At 45.5% G+C, this 22,388-nt stretch overlaps 1 protein-coding gene across 1 annotated transcript in view; it reads right to left on the bottom strand.

Moving 5' to 3' along the window:
- Positions 1 to 22,388, bottom strand: part of NRBP1 (nuclear receptor binding protein 1) — a 349,434-nt gene that overhangs the window by 300,928 nt on the left and 26,118 nt on the right. Inside the window, exon 2 of the mRNA XM_086928169.1 lies at positions 15,553 to 15,806. Coding sequence (XP_086784295.1) covers positions 15,553 to 15,768 — 216 coding nt within the window. The 5' untranslated portion in view covers positions 15,769 to 15,806. The remainder of the gene's footprint in view (positions 1 to 15,552; positions 15,807 to 22,388) is intronic.

Genomic DNA, 22,388 nt, shown 5'->3' with positions numbered 1-22,388 from the left:
ATTGTTAGTCTTTGTTTTCCATGGCACACATGCTGCTCAGTTTGGAGGGCAGGGGCATGTTCAGAATTAGGCAATACCACTACTGTAAATGTCCATCCAGGTTGTTTGCACCAAAGTGCCCAGCAGTGGGGTGAGACTCACTCGGACTCTTCAACCTTTGACGCTACACCACCACCCCGAACAAAAGGTAGCTAGAAAGGAAAATATGAAAATCTGCCACCACAGTAAGAGACAGATCTGACACAGCTTGAGGCTACGCTCGTGCAGACTGAGCAGGGATCGGCCGAAAGTGGAGATGGGAGCGAATTAGAGTCCAGGGCAGAACATGAGCAGTTGCTAGAAAGGCTGCGATGCCTCAACTATGCGGCCCACTCGGTTCGCACGCATAGCAAGGTTTGAAAACCTGGCAAGCTTTTGACATGGTTGATCAGCCGGGAAGACCGAACGAAGCCGGTAACGGCGGTAAGTGACGGCCGAGGTGGCATATTATACATATTATACACACAAAACGAGATACATGACGCCTTTACAAGTCAGTCAGTCAGTCAGTCGGACAGCTTTATTCGACAATTGTCATAAAAGCAATACATTAAAACAATTCATGCAATACTCATACAGCGCTATACTGCTCCCAGCTGCGAAACCCCCTGCCAGATACTGCTGATTATCTCGCACGCATTCCCCTACTGTCATTGAGGGAAAACCAGCGCGGGGACCTGGTGGCACCAATAACGCCTGAGGAGCTTAGAGTGGTCATAGCTGCGCTTTCCAATGGCAAATTCCCGGGTCCGGATGGATTGTCGGCGGAATTTTATAAGGCTTACCCGGATCTGCTGATCCCAGAACTGATCCGAATGTATGAAGCAGCAATAGAGGACTCCTCCCTCCCTCCCACACTCAATGAAGCCACCCTTATCTCCATCCTCATACCAGGCAGAGATAGCAAACAATTAGGCTCATACCGGCCTCTTGCTCTCCTAAATACCGACAAAATATTGACATCCACTTTAGCGCAGAGACTAGCCCCCTTCACCCCTACACTAGAACACACCGATCAGAATGGTTTTGGGCCCACGAGAAGCACCTCCCATAATATCCGCCGACTGTTCAGAGTGCAGGAGTATGCGGTACAACAATGGCCAAAGTCAGGGTGCCTAGTGCTGGACCTGGAGAAAGCCTTCGATTCGGTGGAGTGGCCTTACCTCAGAGCGGTCTTGCAGAAATATGAGCTGGGAGATAACTTCATTGCTATGGTTCACCTACTGTATCAAACGCCCACAATGCAGGTCCGCACCGGCGGCCTCTTGTCCGATGCCATCAGAGTTTGGAGAGGTACCAGACAGGGTTCCCCCTGACGCCACTGCTCTTCTCGCTAGCCATAGAGCCGCTGGCAGAACTACTGCGAGGGCAAAGTGCAGATTGGGGTATCCCCCTGGTGAACGGTATCCACACGGTCTCCCTATATGCAGACGACCTGCTTCTATACATTAAAGACTTCACTCAAGTACAGCTAACGGACGCCTTTTGTACCTTCCCAGACCATTCAGGACTCCAGGTTAACTGGGGTAAATCTGGGGTGTATTCCTTCAGCCTGGATCTGCCGGAGTGTGAGGTGCGACTAGGCGGAGTACAACTAGCCTGGCACACCTCTACATTCAAATACTTGGGTAACCATGTTTACCGATCGCCGGCAGATGTGCTGGAGGGTAACCTGGTCAGAGCCATCTCCTCCCTACAAGCGCAAATAACGTTTTGGAAAACGCTCCCCCTGAATGTCCCCAGCCGAGTAACCCTGACGAAAATGATTGTGCTACCAAGGCTACTATACTATTACTCCAACATGCCAGGCTTTGTTCCAAACCGCATCTTCCGAGAATTAGAATCCATGATCAGAGCTCTATCTGGAACGCTGGTAGACCCAGAGGGGCGCTGACGAAACTATATGCACCGGTAGCCGCGGGAGGCCTAGCGGTTCCCAACCAGGAATTACACAACCTGGCTGCGCAACTGCAGTGGGTGGTTGGATGGCTGAGTGGGAAGTGCCTGACTGACACCACCTCTGATACCACAACCCTAACCTATACGCAGGCGCTTACGCTGTTTCATCCCCTAGCCAAACTCCCTCTCCCAACACAATTACACCTTGCGGTAGCCCACAAGGGCTATACACGTAGCTTGCGGCTCACACGGACGGTGACGCCCTATGCCCCCGCACTCCCACTGCTAGGAACTCCTAGAGACGGAGGAGCAATCACCACGCTCATGCTGGAAAGATGGGTGCAGGCCAGGATAGAAACAATGGCTGAGCTGTACGCAGATGGTGCTCTGCTCTCATTTGATAGATTAGCAGAGACCACTGACCTGCCAGCGGGGCAATTTCTATTACACACATCATTGATGCGCACGTACGTTAAGGCTTGGGGAGACATGGCCGAGGAACCGCAGACTCATTTATTAATGCAATTTCTGCACGTTATGGGGAATGGGTCGCATGTGATCCACTAGTTAGTGCAAGCACTGTTTTTGCACACGACCTGCACCCTCCATCCACTTAGAAATGGGCAGGGGACAATGGCAGAGACTGGACAGACAAGGAATGGGAAAGGATACTAGAAGGGCCCACCAACATTCCACGCAACTCGCGTTTCAAAATCATTCAATTTTACATCATAAACAGAGCATACTTATCAGCGGATAAAATCAATCAATACTTTGCAATGGACACGTCAATATGCCCGAGATGCTTCATAGTGAATGCAAACCTCCTACATATGCTCTGGAACTGCCCTAGACTGTCGACATACTGGCACAACATTACATCACTGTTAGTGCAGGGGGGCCGCGATGAGCTACCACATACATGGGAGGCATGTTTGTTAGGCTTATTTAAAAGATCAAAACACAACAAAGTAAATGCCAGGTTTAGGGATATAGGGTTAGTCACCGCCAAGAGGCTCATCACCAAACACTGGAAAGGTACAGACCCACCGCACATTCAACATTGGCGCACCTCCTTTAATAATTGGGCGGTAGCCGAGGGTGCTACTCTACGCAGAGAAGAGACGACGGGACTCAGAGCCATTCCAATAGCACAGCCCTGGGATGACATTTTAAAATCCTTTCACCAGGCATGCCTCGAACAGGGAATTACATAGACTATTAACACACAAGACACCACCAGACTGATAGGCGACGGGAAGAACAACGCACCTGAAAGGGGAACTCTGACCCCGGTAGCCAGAGACAAGATATGCCCAAGGAACATGGGGGCTGACCATACGACGTACATGAGCGGACCTGCCTCGTCCCCATACACACGAAACCGGATGCCAAAATTCCATGCGGTACACACTCATGCTATGCGCATTCACCTCCACCATGTGACCTCAACGCCTGGAAGCAATAATACACACCTAACAACACGTATGAACACTTAATTCGCCCACGCACCTTATAGAAAATCCCCAGACTAAAGTTCTTTTTTTTTTTTACTTCCCCCCTCTCCCTTTTCTTTTTATTGAGATCCCTTTCACTGTCGAACTATACATTTGTTCTCCCCCCCCCCCAGTTGACCGAGTTAATGATGTACCGACAAGTTCTTTAGCGAACACGTTAGTTAAAATGTTTAGAACAAAATGGTATCTTTCGATCCGCAGTACTTGCATCTGCATTTGAGGGGCTACTCCACATAAAGGGTCCCTTAGGCACGATATATGAACAGCGGAACAGTCACATAAGTAAGAGGGTGGGCCCTACCGGATACATCCGCAGAACCGGAGCCATAACTACGATTAACCCAGGGGACAATACATCATTTGTCGCCATAATGGGTGCACGATTGCACCACGTAGCGGACCACGGTTTCATGACGGGAACCGCACGCTCTATTACTGAGCACTATTATATCACCAGCTGATAGCCCATTACTCTGTAGAGATGGGAAGCACTTTTCTGTTGCACGTGAAGTGAGGAAATGTTATTTGTCTTAAGTATCTCTGTTCCCCCTCCCGCACAAATGGTTGTGGTAAGAGACATATGTAAAATCTAATGTTATTGCTGTGCATGATCATTATTGGGACTTGGAGGGATCAACTATGGTCATCCTCGATGTATTGCACTGTATTGTGATAATAAACTGAAACTTCAATAAACATATTCAAACAAAAAAAGAAGCTGCTGCTCTCTGTAACTACATGTTAACATACAATAACGCATTTGCATGTCGCGCAGCCAAAGGGCACCCACGCGTACACATCCCGCCGAAACTGGTGTTTGTGCTAGGCGCAGCCATATTTCATGAAAAACCTCGGCCTCGCGCGCCTCTGCAGGCATATCTTTTGAATTATTGCAGCCGAGAGAAGATGCGCTGACAGGGAGAGAGCTCCATGAAATGGATTTAAAAAAAAGCAGTGGTGCACAAGCGCCCAGCATATGTCTTCAATTATCTTCCGCCGTGATGCCGAGATAATTGAAGATATATGGCCTTCTGGTGCACGTAACAGACACCAATGGGGCATAGGCGGAACTACTCGACCGCCTATGGCCTATTGTGTGTTCTGTTTCTAAACGACATGCACGCGAAAACCAATTGCATTGCAGATAGCAAAAAAAAAAAACACAAAAATTCATGAGCAGCCTGGAATTCGTAGGTACGTTTTTCGGAGCCCTGAGAATAGGACTCTGGCCATGCCCACTGCTAAAGCAGTGGGACGGTAGACCAGAGACCTAAAAACATCATTTACAACACCAATTGCTCTAACTTTCACAAATGCGAGACTGCATTGGAAATGCTTGTTCATTCTTGTGTTGAAACGTTTTTAGTGCGATTCCCAAGCAGTGGTGTCTCTTAATGTTGAGTGCAACAAGTTGAATCCACTAAATAGGAAATATACACTAGTGTGGTCCCAGAGAACATATACTGCTTTTGTGGTTGTTCTTCTCCAAATACTCCATCAACTGCGCCAATCTATTGGCCAATAGCTTGCCATATATCTTATTGTGTATAATTAATAGCAATAAGGGTCTAAACGGCGAGAACAGTTCTGGGCCTCTACCAGACTTAAGCGGAGCTATAATTGTGACCTCATGCTCCAGTTCGAAAGTTTGCAGTTCATCCTCCTACTTGAAACTAGAATCCAAACATTCCTTTCATAAAACACTATAGCGAGACAGTCAGGTCACGAAGATGTGCTGCTTGAGACCAACTAAATTGCTAGTTTAATCTCACCCGGATAGATGGGTGCGCTAAGGATTGCAGAAAGGTTCCCTCTTACCACATGGTTATGTTATTTAAATATTCAGATATGGGCTGTGGTGTAGGCGCTCTTCCGGTGTATAATTTGGTGCAGTAATGTGCAAATGTGTTTAGGTTGTCCTGTACATTGAATAAAATGGCCCACCTTTGAGTTTTAATAGGACATATATTAGCTTGCTGTCTTGATGTTTGATGTTTGTTGGTTTTTGTATAGCGCACATACACTCCATGGAGCATCTTGGCGCTGCTGATTTCACTGCAAAGATGAAATATTTGGGGATGGTAGCTGAGCTATAGATGTCCTTAGATTAGAGTCTTACATTTTGCATCAGATAATCCGTAAATCCATGTTTTTAGAAGTTTTTTATAGATTTTTTCTGATGGTGATGCTCTAAGTTTAGCTGGAAGGGCATTCCAGGCCTTGGCGCCTAGGACTGCTAGGGATTTGCCACCCTTGGTGGTCAGTCGAAACTTGGGTATGGTCATTAGATTAGCAGTGGCTGATCTAAGTTCCCTATTTGGGAGGTATCTGTGAAATTTGGTTGACAGATATTTGGGTCCGCATTTATGAAAGCCTCTGTATGTGATCAGAAGGACTTTGAATAGTATCCGTTTTTGGATGGGGAGCCAGTGCAACGCATTCAGAGCAGCTGATGCGGATGATCTCCTAGGCCATCTTAAGACAAGCCGGGCCGCCGCATTTTGAATCATTTGCAGTTTGTGCAGGGTAGATTTAGCTGCTCCTGCGTACAAACTGTTGCAGTAATCGATTCTCGATGTTATGAGAGCGATTGCAACCGTACGGTGGGCGGCCAGTGGGAGGTAGTCAAAAAATTTTCTGAGGCCCTTGATTATGTTGAAACAGATACCGGCCACTTCTTTGGATTGCTGTTTAAAGGACAGCATATCGTCAAATTTTATACCTAAGTTGCGTGTGGCACTGATGGTATTGGGAGGGGCTTCTGCGTCTGATGGCCAGCATGTAAGAGGGGAAAAGATGTTATTTTTCCCGAAGGGCAGGATCTCTGTTTTCGCAGAGTTGCACTTTAGATGGTTATTGTGCATCCATCCAAAAGTCGCAGTTAGGCAGTCTTTCAGTATCTGTTCAGCCTTTCCTGTATCTTCATCTAAGACCAGGACCAATTGGGTATCGTCTGCATATGCAACCGTGGTTACATTATGCGTGGCAATTAGGTTGATCAGGGGTGCCATGTACAGATTGAACAAGGTTGGGCTCAAGCTAGAGCCCTGGGGCACCCCTGACCTAACCTCCTTCTCCTCTGAGTAGAAGTGTCCCAATTTGGTTATTTGTTTTCTGTGGAGCAGAAAATTTGTGAACCATTTCAACACGGTGCCCCCAATGCCTGCCTCAGCTAGGCGATGTAGTAATATGGTGTGGGACACCGTGTCGAATGCTGCAGATAAATCCAGGAGAATCAGGACTGCCTTCTTCCCCTGGTCAAGAGCCGCTCTAATGGTTTCTGTCGTTGACAGGAGTGCTGTTTCTGTAGAGTGATTGGCTCTGAAACCTGCCTGGTTTGGGTGTAATATATTGTTTGTTTCCAGAAATGATGAGAGTTGTTTATTTACCAGGGTTTCGGCACATTTACATAACGCTGGGAGTTGTGAGATGGGTCTCAGATTAGTTAAGACGGATGGATCGTGTAGTGGTTTTTTTTGTAGGGGTTTTACTATCGCCGTCTTCCATGTGCTGGGGATTTCCCCCGACTGGAGTGAGGCGTTTATGATGGAATTAATCATGGGGTTGACCTCACTTGATTTCATGGACTAGTGCCGGAGGGCAGGGATCCAGTGGTGATCCTGATTTAATTTTTGACATAGTATGGGATGTCTCATGCAGATCGATTGTAGTAAAAGAATTCTATCTAATTTTATCTGGGCTGGTTTCTACAGCTGGATTGTCAGTGTTTTCAATCACTTCAGGAAAGTGTTTTATGATGTTAACTATTTTTTGTTCAAAATAATCTGCGATTTCATTGCAGAAACTCTGTGATGGAGGTATTTCCTGTGACAAAAACCCTGGATCTCGGAAACTCTTTACCACATGAAAGATCTCTTTTTGGTTATTCTGAGATGTATCTATTTTGTTAGTGAAATAGTTTATTTTATTTTGTTTGATTTGAGCATGATATTTTCGTCTGGCTGTTTTATACTTGTCTTGGTCCTCTTTTTTATAATATTTACGCCATGTACGTTCTAGCTTGCGTACTGCGCGTAGTGTCTCTTTGAGGTCTTTAGTATACCAGGGGGCAGAGACTTTCCGTTGTTTAGGTTTTGATTTGGTTGCTCCTCCCGAGGTTATTTTCTCCCCTATTTTTCTCATCCATTTTTCATAGTTGAGATTATCCGAAAACACATTCTCAGTGGTCAGAGGTTTGTTTTCTTTAACCCATATGGGTAGATCCGGATGTTCGATTATTTTTGTCCAACAGGGAGTTGGTTTCTGAGGTCTGGGTCCATTTGGTTGGGTTCTGTTGGCTTCCCTTGTTGTAAGGTGAAATGGTATAAAGCTATGGTCAGTCCACGTCTGAAGCAAAGGGGTAGATACCTTGATAGTCTCAAGGTTAGAGCAGACACAGTCTAAGGTATGGCCAGCTATATGTGTGGGAGCTTTCGTGAGAATCTTAAGTCCAAGCACCTGCATGATATCTTTAAAGCATTGTGCATTTGGGTCTGTCATATTATCAAGGTGAATGTTTATGTCTCCCAGTAGTGTGAAATTAGCTGCTTTAAGCGTCAAAGCAGTAATTACCTCCCCCATGCTATTCAGAAAATTGTCCATTGGTCCTGGGGGGCGGTAGATTAGTGCTCCAGAGAACATGAAGGAGTCATGGGCCTGTATATTGAAGGCTAAACTTTCTGCACCTTTAATATCCTGTAACTCGGAGATGCTGCATGTGAGTGTCTCACGGTGTATTATAGCAATTCCCCCTCCTCTATGTATCGGTCTGTCGAGTCTTTGTATGTTATAACCAGGTGGTAGTGCGCAGGTAATATCAGGATTTGACCATTCTCTTAACCATGTTTCTGTGATCATAAGGCAATCCAGATTGTTCTCTGCGAGTAGGTCATATATGTGCAGGGCATTTTTGCACATGGATCGTGCATTTATTAGTCCACCTGTAATAGTTTTATATATACTTTTAGGGGAGGTCTTAACATAAGGTTGTAATGTGAGTTTACACTTCATACATGTAATAGGTCCTTGCCATTTAGCAACCTCTATGAAATGGTTGCATTGTTTAGAGGTGTGATTAAGAGACAGAAGTTTATCTCTGGTTACCTGTTCAGATGGCATTTTGAGCAGGTACAGCAGCCCCCAGCCCGTCCTTAGCGCGGACGGGCGCAGACGGGCTGGACTTTGGCTCGACTTCGGCGCGCTTCCGGCGCGCCCGCTGATCGCGTCCGCTGCGCGGAGGGATCACCGTATGCTTTTATACACGAGGCTGGGAAGTCTAGAGCGCTGGGGCAGTGACTACGCCCAATATGTCTGCCAAGAATGCTGCCTCTCACTCAGCACCTTAGTCGGCTGGGTTTGGGGCAATTCTAGTGTGTTTGGCTGTCTGAGTACAGCGTTTTTCAAAGGACAGTGCTCCTGGTGAATTTACAAGCACATGTAGCGGCGCAAATTATATTTTTAAAAATAAAACTAACACTTTTAAAAACGGGCAAACAATTCTAAATAAAAGCGTTTTGCAGCTCAATGCTCAATGCTCAATGCTAACCCCCGGCTTCCGCCTCAGGGGAGTGAAGTTGCAGTGGATCTTGGCCGTTAACAGTATTTGCACCAAGGATTTATCAGGTCTATTGCTCTTTCCAAAGTTCCTGGTCTACATCTATTTACCCAAAAAATGCACCGTATGAGCTCATATCCCTTTAAATCCTAAGTATACAGCTGTGTTCCTCTACTTTTCATTCATTATGTGCTTGCGCAAATTCACTCAATAATAGTTTAAGGGTCTACAGTCAGTCTCTTAGTATTTTTAATATCACAACCTCTTTAGCTACGCAAGCACCTCAAATGTACACTTTCAATTTTTCCCAAACTATAGCGTTTTAGACAGACATTGATCCTATATTAAACGCAAATAAAACAACATTATAGGGCTCATCTGACAGGGATCGCTTGCAGAACCTTCATGTTTTGCACTGTAGTGAGAGTTGAGAGAAATCGACATTTTAAAATGCAGTAATACCAATGAGTGGTCTGAGTGGGTTAACGGAAGGGTCTCGGTTGTATCCACATGGGAGGGGGAGTCAGTGTGATGTCAGCCGTTAGATTCTGGGGCAGAAGCCTGCCCTATTGAGTAATGTGTATTGCCAAGTATTAGGATGCTGTGTACGACTGCCTGTGTTCTTCAGCCCATGTTATTTGTTGTAATAGCTAGTGAGGCACATAAGGGGAGTTGTGGGGGCGGGCAAGAGTGTTCTTCGATCTGTCTTGTCCATATCCAGTATTTGATTGAAATCACCTACAAATGTGATATTTGTCATATGCAGTGTGTTACAAGTGCTTTGAGTGTCTATAAAAAATTGCTGCGTCTATAGTAGGGCCACAGAGGTTTACTAAGCTTAACTCCACATCGTTTAGTCTCCTGTTTACTAAAATATATCTTCCTTGTTCAGCTGAAATGCTCAACACGGTCTGAAAGTTAAGATAACTTAGAATGCGTTACTACACCTTTTGATTTTGATGTGTGGAATGAATGGCACCTTTGAGTGCCTCATTAGGTTACAAATCTAGTTTGTGCATTGGGACCTGGGTGGGTCTCGACTATCATTATTATGTATATTATACGGGGTTCTCTCTCATCTTTTGTGATTAAAGGCCACAGACATTCCAGTCTGCATTTTTATTTGGTGTTGTGAAAATAAGACTAGCAAACTGAGATTTGCTTGTGGGTTTGTGTCCGAGCTTTCGGATGCAATTTGCATTGAACGATTAAAAGCATCATATCAATCAATCCCCGTTTTCCCTCCTATCCCACCTGCTCATACTGAACCCAATCGTCGACTCCTTGCTCATAACTGCAAGTGTATAAGCTATAGGCTCATAGGCTTGTGTGCTTTATGCCTAATCGAAGTCAGAGGCATGTCAAAAACCATGGAACGCAACTTTATTGTGCCCGGCCATTTATACAACCAGTACATATTGTGCTCTAGGTCTCTGCAATCTGATCTTTAACTGGCCTTACTAAAGTGTCTGTCCTGCACCTTTTAGTTTGTGAATCTGTCAAAGCAAGTTGTCAGGTCTAACATAGCTGATGAAGAGAAAGGGGGAAAAAATATGTATCTAGTTCAGATTGCTACTTGGCTTTCAGGCTCATTATTCAGCAATGGAGGTGGCTGATGTGGAACTCAATCAGCCATAGAATTTGCACCCCATTGAGTGAGACCCTGGTTTTGGAAATTGTGGGTGTATGGAGTCTCGAGTGCCCCAGCTACTGCATGCACGTCCAAGCATTACACTGGATAAGAAAATGAATCTCCAGTTTACGCAGTCTTTTTACCTCAGCTAAATTCTTCGTTGCTTTCTTGATAGCGGGAGTGAAGTCAGAGTAGGAGGCTATGTTGGCTCCCTCGTACTGAATATTTCCTTTGCTCCTAGCCACCATCTTTTTTGCTATAGTTAAGCACTGGTCTGGGTGCTTTCTCTGGAGTTTGTTTAAAGGTGTAATGCTCTGTGTGTCCCTCTATTGAGAAGACCCGTCTACTGTGGCCAAAGATTGCTACCAACATTTGCTCTAGGATAAATCCAATTCAAGTTTATGGTAGGCCAAGGAAGCAAATGTTATTGCACCTTGAGCCCCCTTCAAGTCCTAGTTATTGGTATTGGTGGCTTGTAAGGATTTTTCAGGGTCATTATTTTCTTTCTCGCATAGCCACGTTCATCCTCTTCTTGTTTTTCAAATGGTATCTTCTCTGGTTTGGGAAAGTTATTCCCTATGAGATCCAGTTGAGTTGTTTCCATGCAGCAGTTTGAAAAGGGCCTTCAGGCACGGGCAACTGGGCCTGTTCAAATCTGGTTTTCTGGCCGAAAGTACTGAATGGGGAAGTGCTTTTATACTGGGGAAAAAGAGGGAGATCATTACTATGTCCGTTTCTGCTGGCTGCCCACTGATGTGTTATTCTCAGATGTTTCTGTGGAGCCTCACTGCACTGCTATTTTCCCCAGCTATCCAACCTGTGCTCGCAGGGCCATGCTCCCTGGGTCCAGTCTATATTGGAGCCTAATCACCAGCCACTCAGAGCCAGAGCATGCAATGACCCAGGGGCCTGATGAGGATAGGTTTAGACCGACGGACCCTACACTAGGGAGTTTGAAGTAGTGCAAGCTGCAATAAACGGGCCTGCTAGAGGTTCACACTGAGCTGAGACTGGACCACCCTTGGTACTCTTCATTGAGTCGCAAGCCCAAGCAATAGGTATAGGATGCACAATGAAACGCGGAAAACAGTCAGCAGTACTACAGAGGTCTACACCCCAAAAAAAAATAAAGGGTGGAACAGAAACGGATTTGGAGCCATGGGATTTAAAAACAAAAAAAAGGAAGAAACAGGGGCAGGAAAAGATGAAGGTCCGAGGAGGATGAAGACAAGACTCACTTGGTTGGAAATTAAGTGACACAAACTGACGCTAAGAATGGTGAAACTAGATTATACAATTGCAACACATGACATGAAGGTCGACTTGAAAAATGAGTGCGTGAGAAGAGATTTCAAAAAGTTAATTTAAAAGACAATGTAGCATGTGCAGTGATATCAGAGACCTTTATTTACTGCTTGAGAAATAAAAGAACTGGACAGTAATCCAGATCAGAGTTCTTGGATAGGCAAAGGAGAGGACTGGTTAAATTAAATGATGAATGGGAAATTCAGGAACTTAACAGAGAAACAACCATTCTTCACTATAGGCATTACTGAATCAAGGTATCATTAAAAGGGCAGTCCGAACGAGCAGTGGGATTCTACTCTAATGATGAGATTCCATGATGAGCACAAGAGATCCGGACTATCAAAGGACAATCTGGAGCAGAAGTCTGAACACGATACAGTGTATTTCTTTGCAAACCGTCCCATAACTGATGGAGAGTAATTTGATATTTAAACAATGATTGCTGGAGAGGAGATGGATGATTGACCATGCCAGCTGGCTGGCAGTCTCTGGAGAGATGAATAATTTCTTCTTTTGAGGCACAGAACAGAGGTTTTGATGGAGTCGGTGCTAGTCTAAAAAAGACAAATGATTGAGGCAGTAAGAGCAAAAGGGACTTAGACTCCTTCTTTTCAGTCTCTCAGTAGTGCCAAGAGACCTTGAAAGGGCAAAAACATAACAGACAGAAGACTATGCAAGATATGAGAAAGTCATGACACTGGCTTTATGCTGCAACTGTTAGCCAAAAGAGTTCCATTAGTCGACCTTTAGCTAGCCAAAGTTTATCGGCTGATAATTCATAACATGGTTTGTTTTAATAACTTAATTTTATTAGTGTTAAATACTTTACTCCTACCACTTTCATACACTCATAATTAACAGACATCACTGCTATCCTGTTCAGGGTACTCAATTTAACCAACCTAAAAGGATGAACGCCTGATATGGCCTGCCTAGTATTCAAACTCATGACCTATCAAAAATTGCTTATTGTCATATCTCTCTGCCTTTTCTAAGGCATATCTGCCTTGGAAAAGCGGCAAGGACAGAAAAAGGCTTTAATGTTCCCAACTGAATCCAAACCCATCTACTTTTCAATAAGGGACAGCCATTATGGAACCTCGTTATATAACTTTCATTAGTCAGTATGCTAGACTGAACAACATTACTAAAGAGAAGGGGGTGCTCTCGGAACTCCAGTACGGTTTCCGTGAGAAACGGGGCACAATTGACCAGTGCCTGAATTTACATATGCTGGTTAGCAAATATACCGTGGCAAAAGAGGGTCACTTATACCTTGCATTTATGGACCTTTCTTCGGCCTTTGACTTGGTCAATAGGAGCAAGTTATGGGCCATTTTAGCTGGGATAGGGTTTGATCCTCCTCTTATAGACTTCTTGGCGGCCCTTCATGAAGACTCATCAGCATCCATCAGAATAACTCAGGAAGGCAACACCAACAGACCCTTTAAATCCAGAAGAGGAGTGAGGCAAGGCTGCATTTTAGCCCCTCTCTTGTTCACCCTATACATCAACTCTTTGGATAGAGCACTGGAGGGGTCCACACTTGACATCCCGTATGTGGGGGGATCCGCAGTGCCTGTTCTGCTTTACGCAGACGATGCGGTCCTCCTTGCCCGCACGGGAGTGGGGCTACAAAAACTTCTGGTTGGCTTTGGTGATTTTATGGCGAAGCTCGACCTCCTGATTAATAACGAAAAATCTCATGTTATGGTGGCCGGGAGGCGGCAAAGGCCGAAAAAATTAAAAAGTTTTAGTTGTTGTGGTGAGGGGGTTTCAAGGGTACAGGTCTTTACTTATCTGGGTGTGATCTTTGAGGAGAAGGGCTCATGGAAACCGCAGGTGTGTGCCAAGTCACTTGCTGTAACCCGTTCAACCTCAGCCCTGCTAAGATTTGCAAAGCGACTAGGCTCACGTCCAATGGAGGCACTATTGAAAGTGTACAAAACAAAATGCCTTTCCATAGCTACCTATGGCTCAGCGCTGTGGGGTTACCACTCAACCGGTGATTTGCAGATTGTGGAAAATCAGTTTCTTAGAACGCTACTAAGTGTTCCACAATCCACCCCAGTTTTTTCCTTACACACAGAGTTAGGCTTGGGCTACATTACTGATCAGCTTCTCTTGGAACCATTGGTGTGTTGGGCCAAAACCTGGCTGAATAATGAAATTAGGACTAACCACATTATTCTTAGGGATTGCATGGCGCTGGATAGTGTTCTAAAGATCCCGTGGCTGGCTTATGTCAAGGGCGCCTTGGAAAGTCTTGGTAGGCCCAATCTTTTTAGCCACCCTAATACAATTTGCAAGGGGAACGTGAAATGGATTAAGGATAATTTCCTGAGGAGGGCAGCGTTAAAGCGGGAGAGTGAGGAGCTGACTAAACCCAGAGCCAGAGCAAACTTCCTCCTCTTGACTACACCCTCGATTGAACCCCATCTAACAATTGTAAGCCGTCCATACCATCGACACCTTCTTGTTAGATTTAGGTTCAACATCATACAGTATTCACTGAGAGTCTTCCCTGTATGGGGGGTGCCAGATGAGTCAATTCCTTGTAGCTGCGATAACTTCTCAGAGCAGTCCCTTATACATTTTGTAATGTTTTGTGAGCACTTTAAGAAGAGTAGAAAATTATACTTGGTCCCTATCTTAAGGGAAGCAGGCTTTATGCAGGTGCGCCCAGCGTTACTTCATTCACAGTTACTAGGGAGTACCAAGATAATCTTCAGGGTTGCTAGCTTTCTGGTCGCAGCTATGCGCACAAAAACCAGGAAGCTATCCCCGAAGGACTTGGAAGGGCGCCCTCATTACACTGCAGACTTAGCTAATATTTTTTAAATTAACTATTCTTCCTATGACTTCACTGCGAATATATTGCTTTTGTATTAACATCTAAACTATTGACCGGACCTACATATCACTTTGATTGATTTTTTAACTGTTTTAACCATATGAAATATACGATATGTAAAATAATTTTTTTAACAATTGTTTTTTTATAAATTGCACTGTATTGTTGCTTTTAACTAATCGAATAAAGCTGGCTTTTGACTTTGACTAGTCAGTATGCTAATTTAACATTCCCTCTCATCTCAGATATAAATAGACCGACATGAGAAACTTAGTTAGAGAAAGGTTTTTTCTATTACACTGCCTGCCCTTATAAAATTAACTAAATGCAAAACAGTTTTTTATTAACACAAAAAGCTTGATCTGAGCATTCTACTGACATTTAACAACACCAAGAGCCAGGTGAGACGTCTACTTTAAAATATCAATGAATCTGCCTTGACAACTCAAGAGCAATTGGGAAATCAAAAATATAACGTAGATTAATGCCATGGACCCTTTTACTGAGAGGCCCAACTAAGATTTAGTGCTCCTAATTTAGATAACCTCCATACAAGCCACGGTTTCATCTGATTAAGAACATCACATGCTGCAATGAACGCATCAACAAGCGACATATCACAATGTGAATTGATACTACAGTACACCCTAGGCTTAATGGGCATGGTTTCAGTAGGCGCACCTGCCAGACATTATGCATAACCACCAAAGTAACACAAAAAATAATGAAGCCCCAACAGTTAACTGACCTCTTCACGTCTCTTCTGCCAACGTCCACAAGGAGACTCCTCCAAAATTTCAGACTCGTCTTCACTCTCCTCTTCCTCCTCTTCAGGGGGAGGAGCAGGGGCAGAGGAGGCAGTCACCGGGGGAGACATGGAAGCCACAGTAGGCATTGCTGACAAAGACTCCAACTTGGGGTCAGAGCCGGTGCTGGGGGTAGTCCCGACTTCTCCTTCTGACATCTTATTCCACCGGGCCAAGGAAGAGACGGACGCAGCACCTTAATTACAAAAGGAAAACCACAATTAACAGCAAGAAGACACTCCACAAGTAACTCCCCAAACTCCTTCATTCCAATGGATAATGGTGCAGCCATCCAAAGAGTACGATGGGCTGTGCTTGAAGGACTGACTGTGTTCTATTTACATTGTCATTCAGAGTAGAATATGCCAATTTAATTAATCTACAAGGAAATCTTGAGTGGCCTGGGGAGAAAGGAGTACGCTGACAGTTATCTTGCCCAGCAGACTTACCAAAAGTTCACAAATAACTGGCTTCTGTTAAAGAGTACTTCTACTACTAATGGAAAAAAAAGGGAAATTGCCAAAATTAGCAATTTAAAAAGAAGTGTCCTACATAGGAGCCTAAGCAAAGCTCTAAAGAGTATGATGGCTGCAGCAGTAAGAATAAATTCAGAGCCAATGTGTAGCCTCATAACAGAGGGTGAGGGTTCGCTCGATTCCAAGTTCGTCAGTAACCCAAGCTGATAGGTAGGTGCTCAGGCTCTTAAACCCAGCCTGCGAGTCATGCAATGTTGCAAGTGTCATCCAGTCTAAGAATGAGCAAGGGAGATGAAATCAAACTGTACCAAAGAGCAGTTATGCTTCTCAACACAAAAGTATATAACAATCTTCATCACCATTCCATTTTGAGATGGTGGGTGTTCGATATTTCTATAGCACAAAAATAGCCAAAACGGTAGAGCACTGCGCAAAGTCAAAGACAATCATGAACTCAATGAGTGATAGGAGAGGTATCTGGTCTGTTGCTGCATTGTGCTATGGCGGCGAGTCTTCAACTCTTTCCTAAATTAGAGTGGCTTTGGGGCGGTCCTGGTGGAGAACAGTTAATCGGGGCTGCACACCACTATCCAATGGATGCACAAAAGTAAACAAGCACTGGCGTTGCCAATAGGTCTCGCAGTAGGAAAGTTGGAGCTATTGGTTTTGTAAATGACAAAGCCCTTTATGTTTTTAAAATGAAAACAAAAATAAAAGGCATTGTTATTTGCAATTGTAATAGCTCCAACTTTCCTACTGCGAGACCTATTGGCAACGTCAGTGCACGACAGATGTAAATTTATTAAAATGCGGAGTTTGCATCCGAATTAGGGTTTTAGCGGTGGTAGGAATGCATCACGTCTACAAGCCATAGTGCTTTATTTTGTTTCTTGGAGGGGGGAGGCAAGACAGAGGCAAGGAGTGTGGCAAATGGCCGGAGGGAATCCGGATGGGGGCGGGAGAGCCTGGTGGGGGGGTGGGAATGCGAGCGAGGGGAGGAGAACGGAGGGGGAGGCAAGACGGCAGTGAGTGCTGCCGAAAAGCTCATTAGCGAAAGGTAACTACTGTGGAGGGACCGGTTCTGGCACGGGGTTCAGGGCTGTGCTCCCCCGTGCAGTGATTACACAGTGGAGAGAGCGTGTCAGCACGGGGCAGAAGACAGTGCTGTTCTAATGACCCTTGCAGTGTTTCCAGCACAGTCTATTACAGTGTGGAGGGTCCGTGCTCTCTCGAGGCTGTGCTCCTGTGTGCAGCTTGTTACAGTGTGGAGGGTCCGTGCTCTCTCTGGGCTGTGCTCCTGTGTGCACCGTGTTACAGTGTGGAGGGTCCGTGCTCTCTCGGGGCTGTGCTCCTGTGTCCAGCTTGTTCCAGTGTGGAGGGTCCGTGCTCTCGGGGCTGTGCTCCTGTGTGCAGCTTGTTACAGTGTGGAGGGTCCGTGCTCTCGGGGCTGTGCTCCTGTGTGCAGCTTGTTACAGTGTGGAGGGTCCGTGCTCTCTCGAGGCTGTGCTCCAGTGTGCAGCGTGTTACAGTGTGGAGGGTCCATGCTCTCTAGGGGCTGTGCTCCTGTGTGCAGCTTGTTACAGTGTGGAGGATCCGTGCTCTCTCGGGGCTGTGCTCCAGTGTGCAGCTTGTTACAGTGTGGAGGGTCGTGCTCTCGGGGGGGCCTCTGGGCTGTGCTCCCCTGTGCAGCTTGTTACAGTGTGGAGGGTCGGTGCTCTCACTGGGTCCTGGGCTGTGCTCACATGTGCAGCACTCCTCTGTGCAGTGCTCACTTGTGCAGTCTATTACAGTGTAGAGGATCCGTGTTCTCGGGGGCTCTGGGCTGTGCTCCCGTGTGCAGCATGCCTCCCCCTTCCTTTCTGTATTCAGACTTCTGGAAGTTCCAGACTCTTTCTCTTGAAACCCTCTCTCCTCATTATCAACCAGGCAGATATGTTTGGCTCACACGATCCATATCTGCACGTCCCCAGGCCCTTCTTCTGCGGTCACTGTGACGAGGCAAGGGCGCCGTGGACGCAAATGGAAGCCAATATGTCGGGCCTTCACCCCTGGAAGGGTTGTGAAAAAACAGTCAGTAATGAGAGTAAAGCGGTCCTTCACAGCCACATGCGCCGGTGCCACTGCACCTGCTGCACTATTGACAGCCACGTACCTGTGGCAGCGGCCTGTCCTCTCTCCAGTCTGGGCCAGGGTGGAGGGCTCTGACACAGTGCTGCGCCTTCAGCACAGCTGTAGACCTGTCCGGCGACCCCCCACCCTCCTGCTGGCTGCCCTTCACCCCCTAGATCTGGGGTTCAGTACCGACCTGGAACCTGTTTACCTGACAGTGATCATAGCCCCCACCTTGCATCGGAGAAGAAACAGGGACAGGCCCCTGGAGGGCAGGCAGGGTAGAAGCTTCTGAGCTGGGGCGGGGGCAGTTAGTTGTATGTGAGAAACCAGCTCCAACAACAAGGGCAGGCAGGGTAGAAGCTTCTGAGCTGGGGCGGGGGCATTTAGTTGTATGTGAGAAACCAGCTCCAACAACAAGGCACCGACAACACAGGAGGAGCTCGAAGGTCTATCAAGATACAGCCCAAAAGACACAAGCATTGGCAATGCACTCGGTCTCGCCTTTGGGACCCAATCAGTATGTCGTCAGTAAAGGCTGTGCTTGCGGGGAGAGAGAGGGAAGGTGCTGGTGTGGGAGGAGTGCTGCTACGGCCTGGGGGAAGCTGGCTGGGGAGGGGGAGGAGAAATGCAAGTTTATGGCCCAAAAGCGCGTGCTTGTGGCCACGTGAACTTAATGAAAACCGCAGCAAAAAGCCCGTGGTTTCACAAGGATTTTGAGCACTTTAATTCTCGCTCCCATTATGCGCTTGCGCGCATTGTAGGTCGCGAGACCTAAAAACTACCACCAGACTGCCAGTGCCACCATTACGCCATGGGTGGACACTACTTCTCAGGACCAATAAATTAAAACAACTATATCATGGATGCCCACAATGTGAAGTCAGGAGGGCTTTAGGCATTTGGGGAGCGGTCAGGCGTGAGTGGTGGGCTTGTGAGCAGTGGAGACTGTAAAATACAAATGTGAACTTGAACAAAAATGATAATGTGTAGTTATCTTATACAGGTCATCAGTGTTAGCAAATAACAAGAATACGAGCGCCTACTGCAGAAGTCATGAAATTAACTGATCCAGTGCATTTGGTGACAGCTGTGTGTAATGCACAAATTTGACACAGGAGGACAGTGCTACTAAGCATGAATAGGGGGGGGAATCATCATGCCCAATAACATTCCAACCCCTAACAGTAGCTGGTCCAAAACATTCTTATGTTCACTCAACAGTATGGAACCATCTTCAACTAAGGAAAAGACAGATGATGCTGAAAGTCAGCACCTTGAAATGATGTGCCTCTCTGTCTTTATCATCTCTGGTATTCGGATGTGGATAATTTTTCTAGTTTTGTGCGCACCTGTTCGAAGCCTGTGGATGAGAGAATCTCGGCTATTGGAAATTTTGAGTATGTGTATCAGAGATGAGAAGCATGTATCTGCCATCAGGGGCGATACAAAGTCAGCACTGATATCTTGTGAAAGGCCATAAGTAGGGTCTTTGGTCATCACTGGTGCTGGGCTGTTGGAAATACTGGTAACTTGACAGCACTGGCATTTGGTCACCAACTAGTCTACCATGGCATCCATCCTAGAGATGGATGGATGGAGTGCTGAAACATTTCACTCACCCCAAGTCACAGATCTGGGTTGAATCCATTATCGTCCTTTAGCTCATTTCGCCACCCCAATTTGGACCCAGCCATGTGCTAATCAGTCTTGACAATGTGCTTCAAAGGAACAGTCCAGCCCGAACTGCCAGGCCAGGTCCTTCATGGACCGGAAACAAGCATTCTGGGACTGGTTTCGGGGTAACACCCCTCATCATCCAGGCTAGCTTGAATCCAGTGGCAACGTAAGCAAGGGACCCACGCCTGGGCATACCCTGCCAACTTAGGGCAAACAAAGCAGACACAAGGAGCTGATGGACGGAGTGCTTAAACTTTTCAGACACTCATCCCAGTCACAGATCTGGGTTGAATCCATCATCGTTCTTTAGCTCAGAGAGGTTGTTTTTTGCAGGGGGCAGGGTCAGTGATGGATAAGGTGATGCAAGAGTGCTCAGATATTACTCTTGGTTCAATAGAAGTCTGGTCGATTCTATTTATGACATTTCTAGATATCAGAAGGTAATCAATGCGAGAGTAAGAATTATGGTGGTACGAGTAGAAAGTATAATCCCTTTCTGTTAGGTTCTGTGTTCTCCATGTGTCAATCAAGTTGAATAGCGTAAATAGGTTTCTGAAAGCTGTGTGTGATTTATTGGGTCGGAAGTGGCAGTGTGAGTTTCTATCTAGCGCAGGGTCTAAATGTAGATTGAAATCCCCAGCAAATATGAGAGTGACTGAGTCAGGAACTGACTTGAGTTGATTTGAGAGTTCCTCCCTAAAACCAGGGTAGTCTTTGCTGTGTGCGTAAATATTGGAGACATAGAATTCCGGATTGTGTTTGACCAACTTCGAAATTTCCCATCTACCCAGAGTTTCAGATGTGCTAGAAACACGGTTAATGTTTGCTTCCTTTGAGATGGGTGTTAGAACACCGGTTTTCTGTCCCATGGCTGCAGAACCTGTCACGCCAGAGTATAGGTTATTAAGTGATTTGAAAAGAGTGGAATCGATCTTTGTTTCTTGCAAGAGAGTGATGTCACTTTTCTGTTTGTATATGTAGTCAAGAATGTTCCTTCTTTCGACAGGTTGATTGATACCCTTTACATTCAAGGATATTATTTTAATATTCTGCTGCGTCAAGGTCATCATGAGTGTTAGTCAATCGGTCCATCCGTACAGAATAGTCCCTTAGGGGATATAGATTTGCAAGTTTTCAGTAGACTGGTAAATGGAATAGTAAGACTGGGTAGTGTGTGTAGGTTCGTCTGGGTATGTAGGTTTCGCTTGGGTAGTGTCAACAGCCTATTTAGTGGTATCTGTTAAACAGGTATAGGCAGATAAATATTGTGAGGCATGTCATACGAATAGTGTTGTAAAGATGTAGTCTGCCTACTAGTAGTATGCTAGTAAATTGTAGTTGTAAAAATGATGTACATTTTAGGAGTTATCAGTCTTCCCTTAGTAAAGCTGGTTGTATGAGTGATTAAACTATTGTTTGCTAAAAAGACAATAATAAGGATAATAAACACCAAAAACAGATAATGTCTATTAAGCAAAACCCACCTCACTCCCCCTCCGATGTGTGGATAATACGGCCAGGCTAATTGGTTTTGTTATGGTGGCCACGCGGATCGGACTGTTCAGATTGGACTTAGAAGCAAAGATTCCAGATAGTACGAAATCAAATAAAACAGAGCAAGGAGACCACCAGTGAAGAGTACAGATTAAAGGCAGCATCAGTATATTTTAGTGGTATGGTAAAGTAGATGTCGGAACATCTCCTAGGTCTGAACTGGGGTGGCTTGGTGAGCAAAATAACGATGGATTAAACCAATATCTGTGACTGAGGATGAATGTTTTTCCATTGTGCAACATTCCGTCCATCATCTTGTGTATTTTTCAGAACGTCTCTTAGGTATCAGACCTGTCAAATAATACGACCTATGAATTCTAAATATCTCACAGGCATCATTAATAAAACATTTGGGAGGCAACAGTGGTGCCGCTGGAGAAAGATCAGGACTGAAGTGTTACCTTCATAGACAAACTGAGTTAATGTATGGGTGACGAACTTGCTGAGTTGTGATTTGAGGTGTCCATTAGTGAGTCTTCCTTTTTGTTGATGAATTTCTTCAAAGAGATGTGATCAGTGAACATACGTGGAGTCCCTTGGACTAAAAATCAATATTTTTCTGGTCCTGCAAATAATAACTGATAATTCATGGCTTTAAGTCTTGGGCTGAGGGCTAGGAAGCCTTTCCTCTTTTCCACTGTCTCTTTGCAGAAGTCCGGAGATGTGAAGATTTTGTTACCTTTCCACAGCATGCGATGATCCTTCCTCATGAAAGATAAGTTCCACATGTTGAAAGCGAAGTGGTTTGCAAAACGATAGGTCTTGGTTTTTTTTGGTACAGTAGCTTCCTAGTCGGCACACTGTGGGCCCTATCAAGTTCCAGGGGTTTGTTAAATACTAGATTTGTGGCTTGTGTTAACCATTTCTCCAAAAAGGTGACTCATGATTCAGCTGAATCATCTTCTTCCCCTTCCGGTATTCCAAAGATCCGAAGGTTTCCACATCTATTTCTGTACTCC

Source organism: Lissotriton vulgaris, chromosome 6 (genome assembly GCF_964263255.1).
Source record: "Lissotriton vulgaris chromosome 6, aLisVul1.2, whole genome shotgun sequence".
NCBI lineage: Eukaryota > Metazoa > Chordata > Amphibia > Caudata > Salamandridae > Lissotriton > Lissotriton vulgaris.
This window is presented reverse-complemented; position numbering and strand designations above follow the sequence as displayed.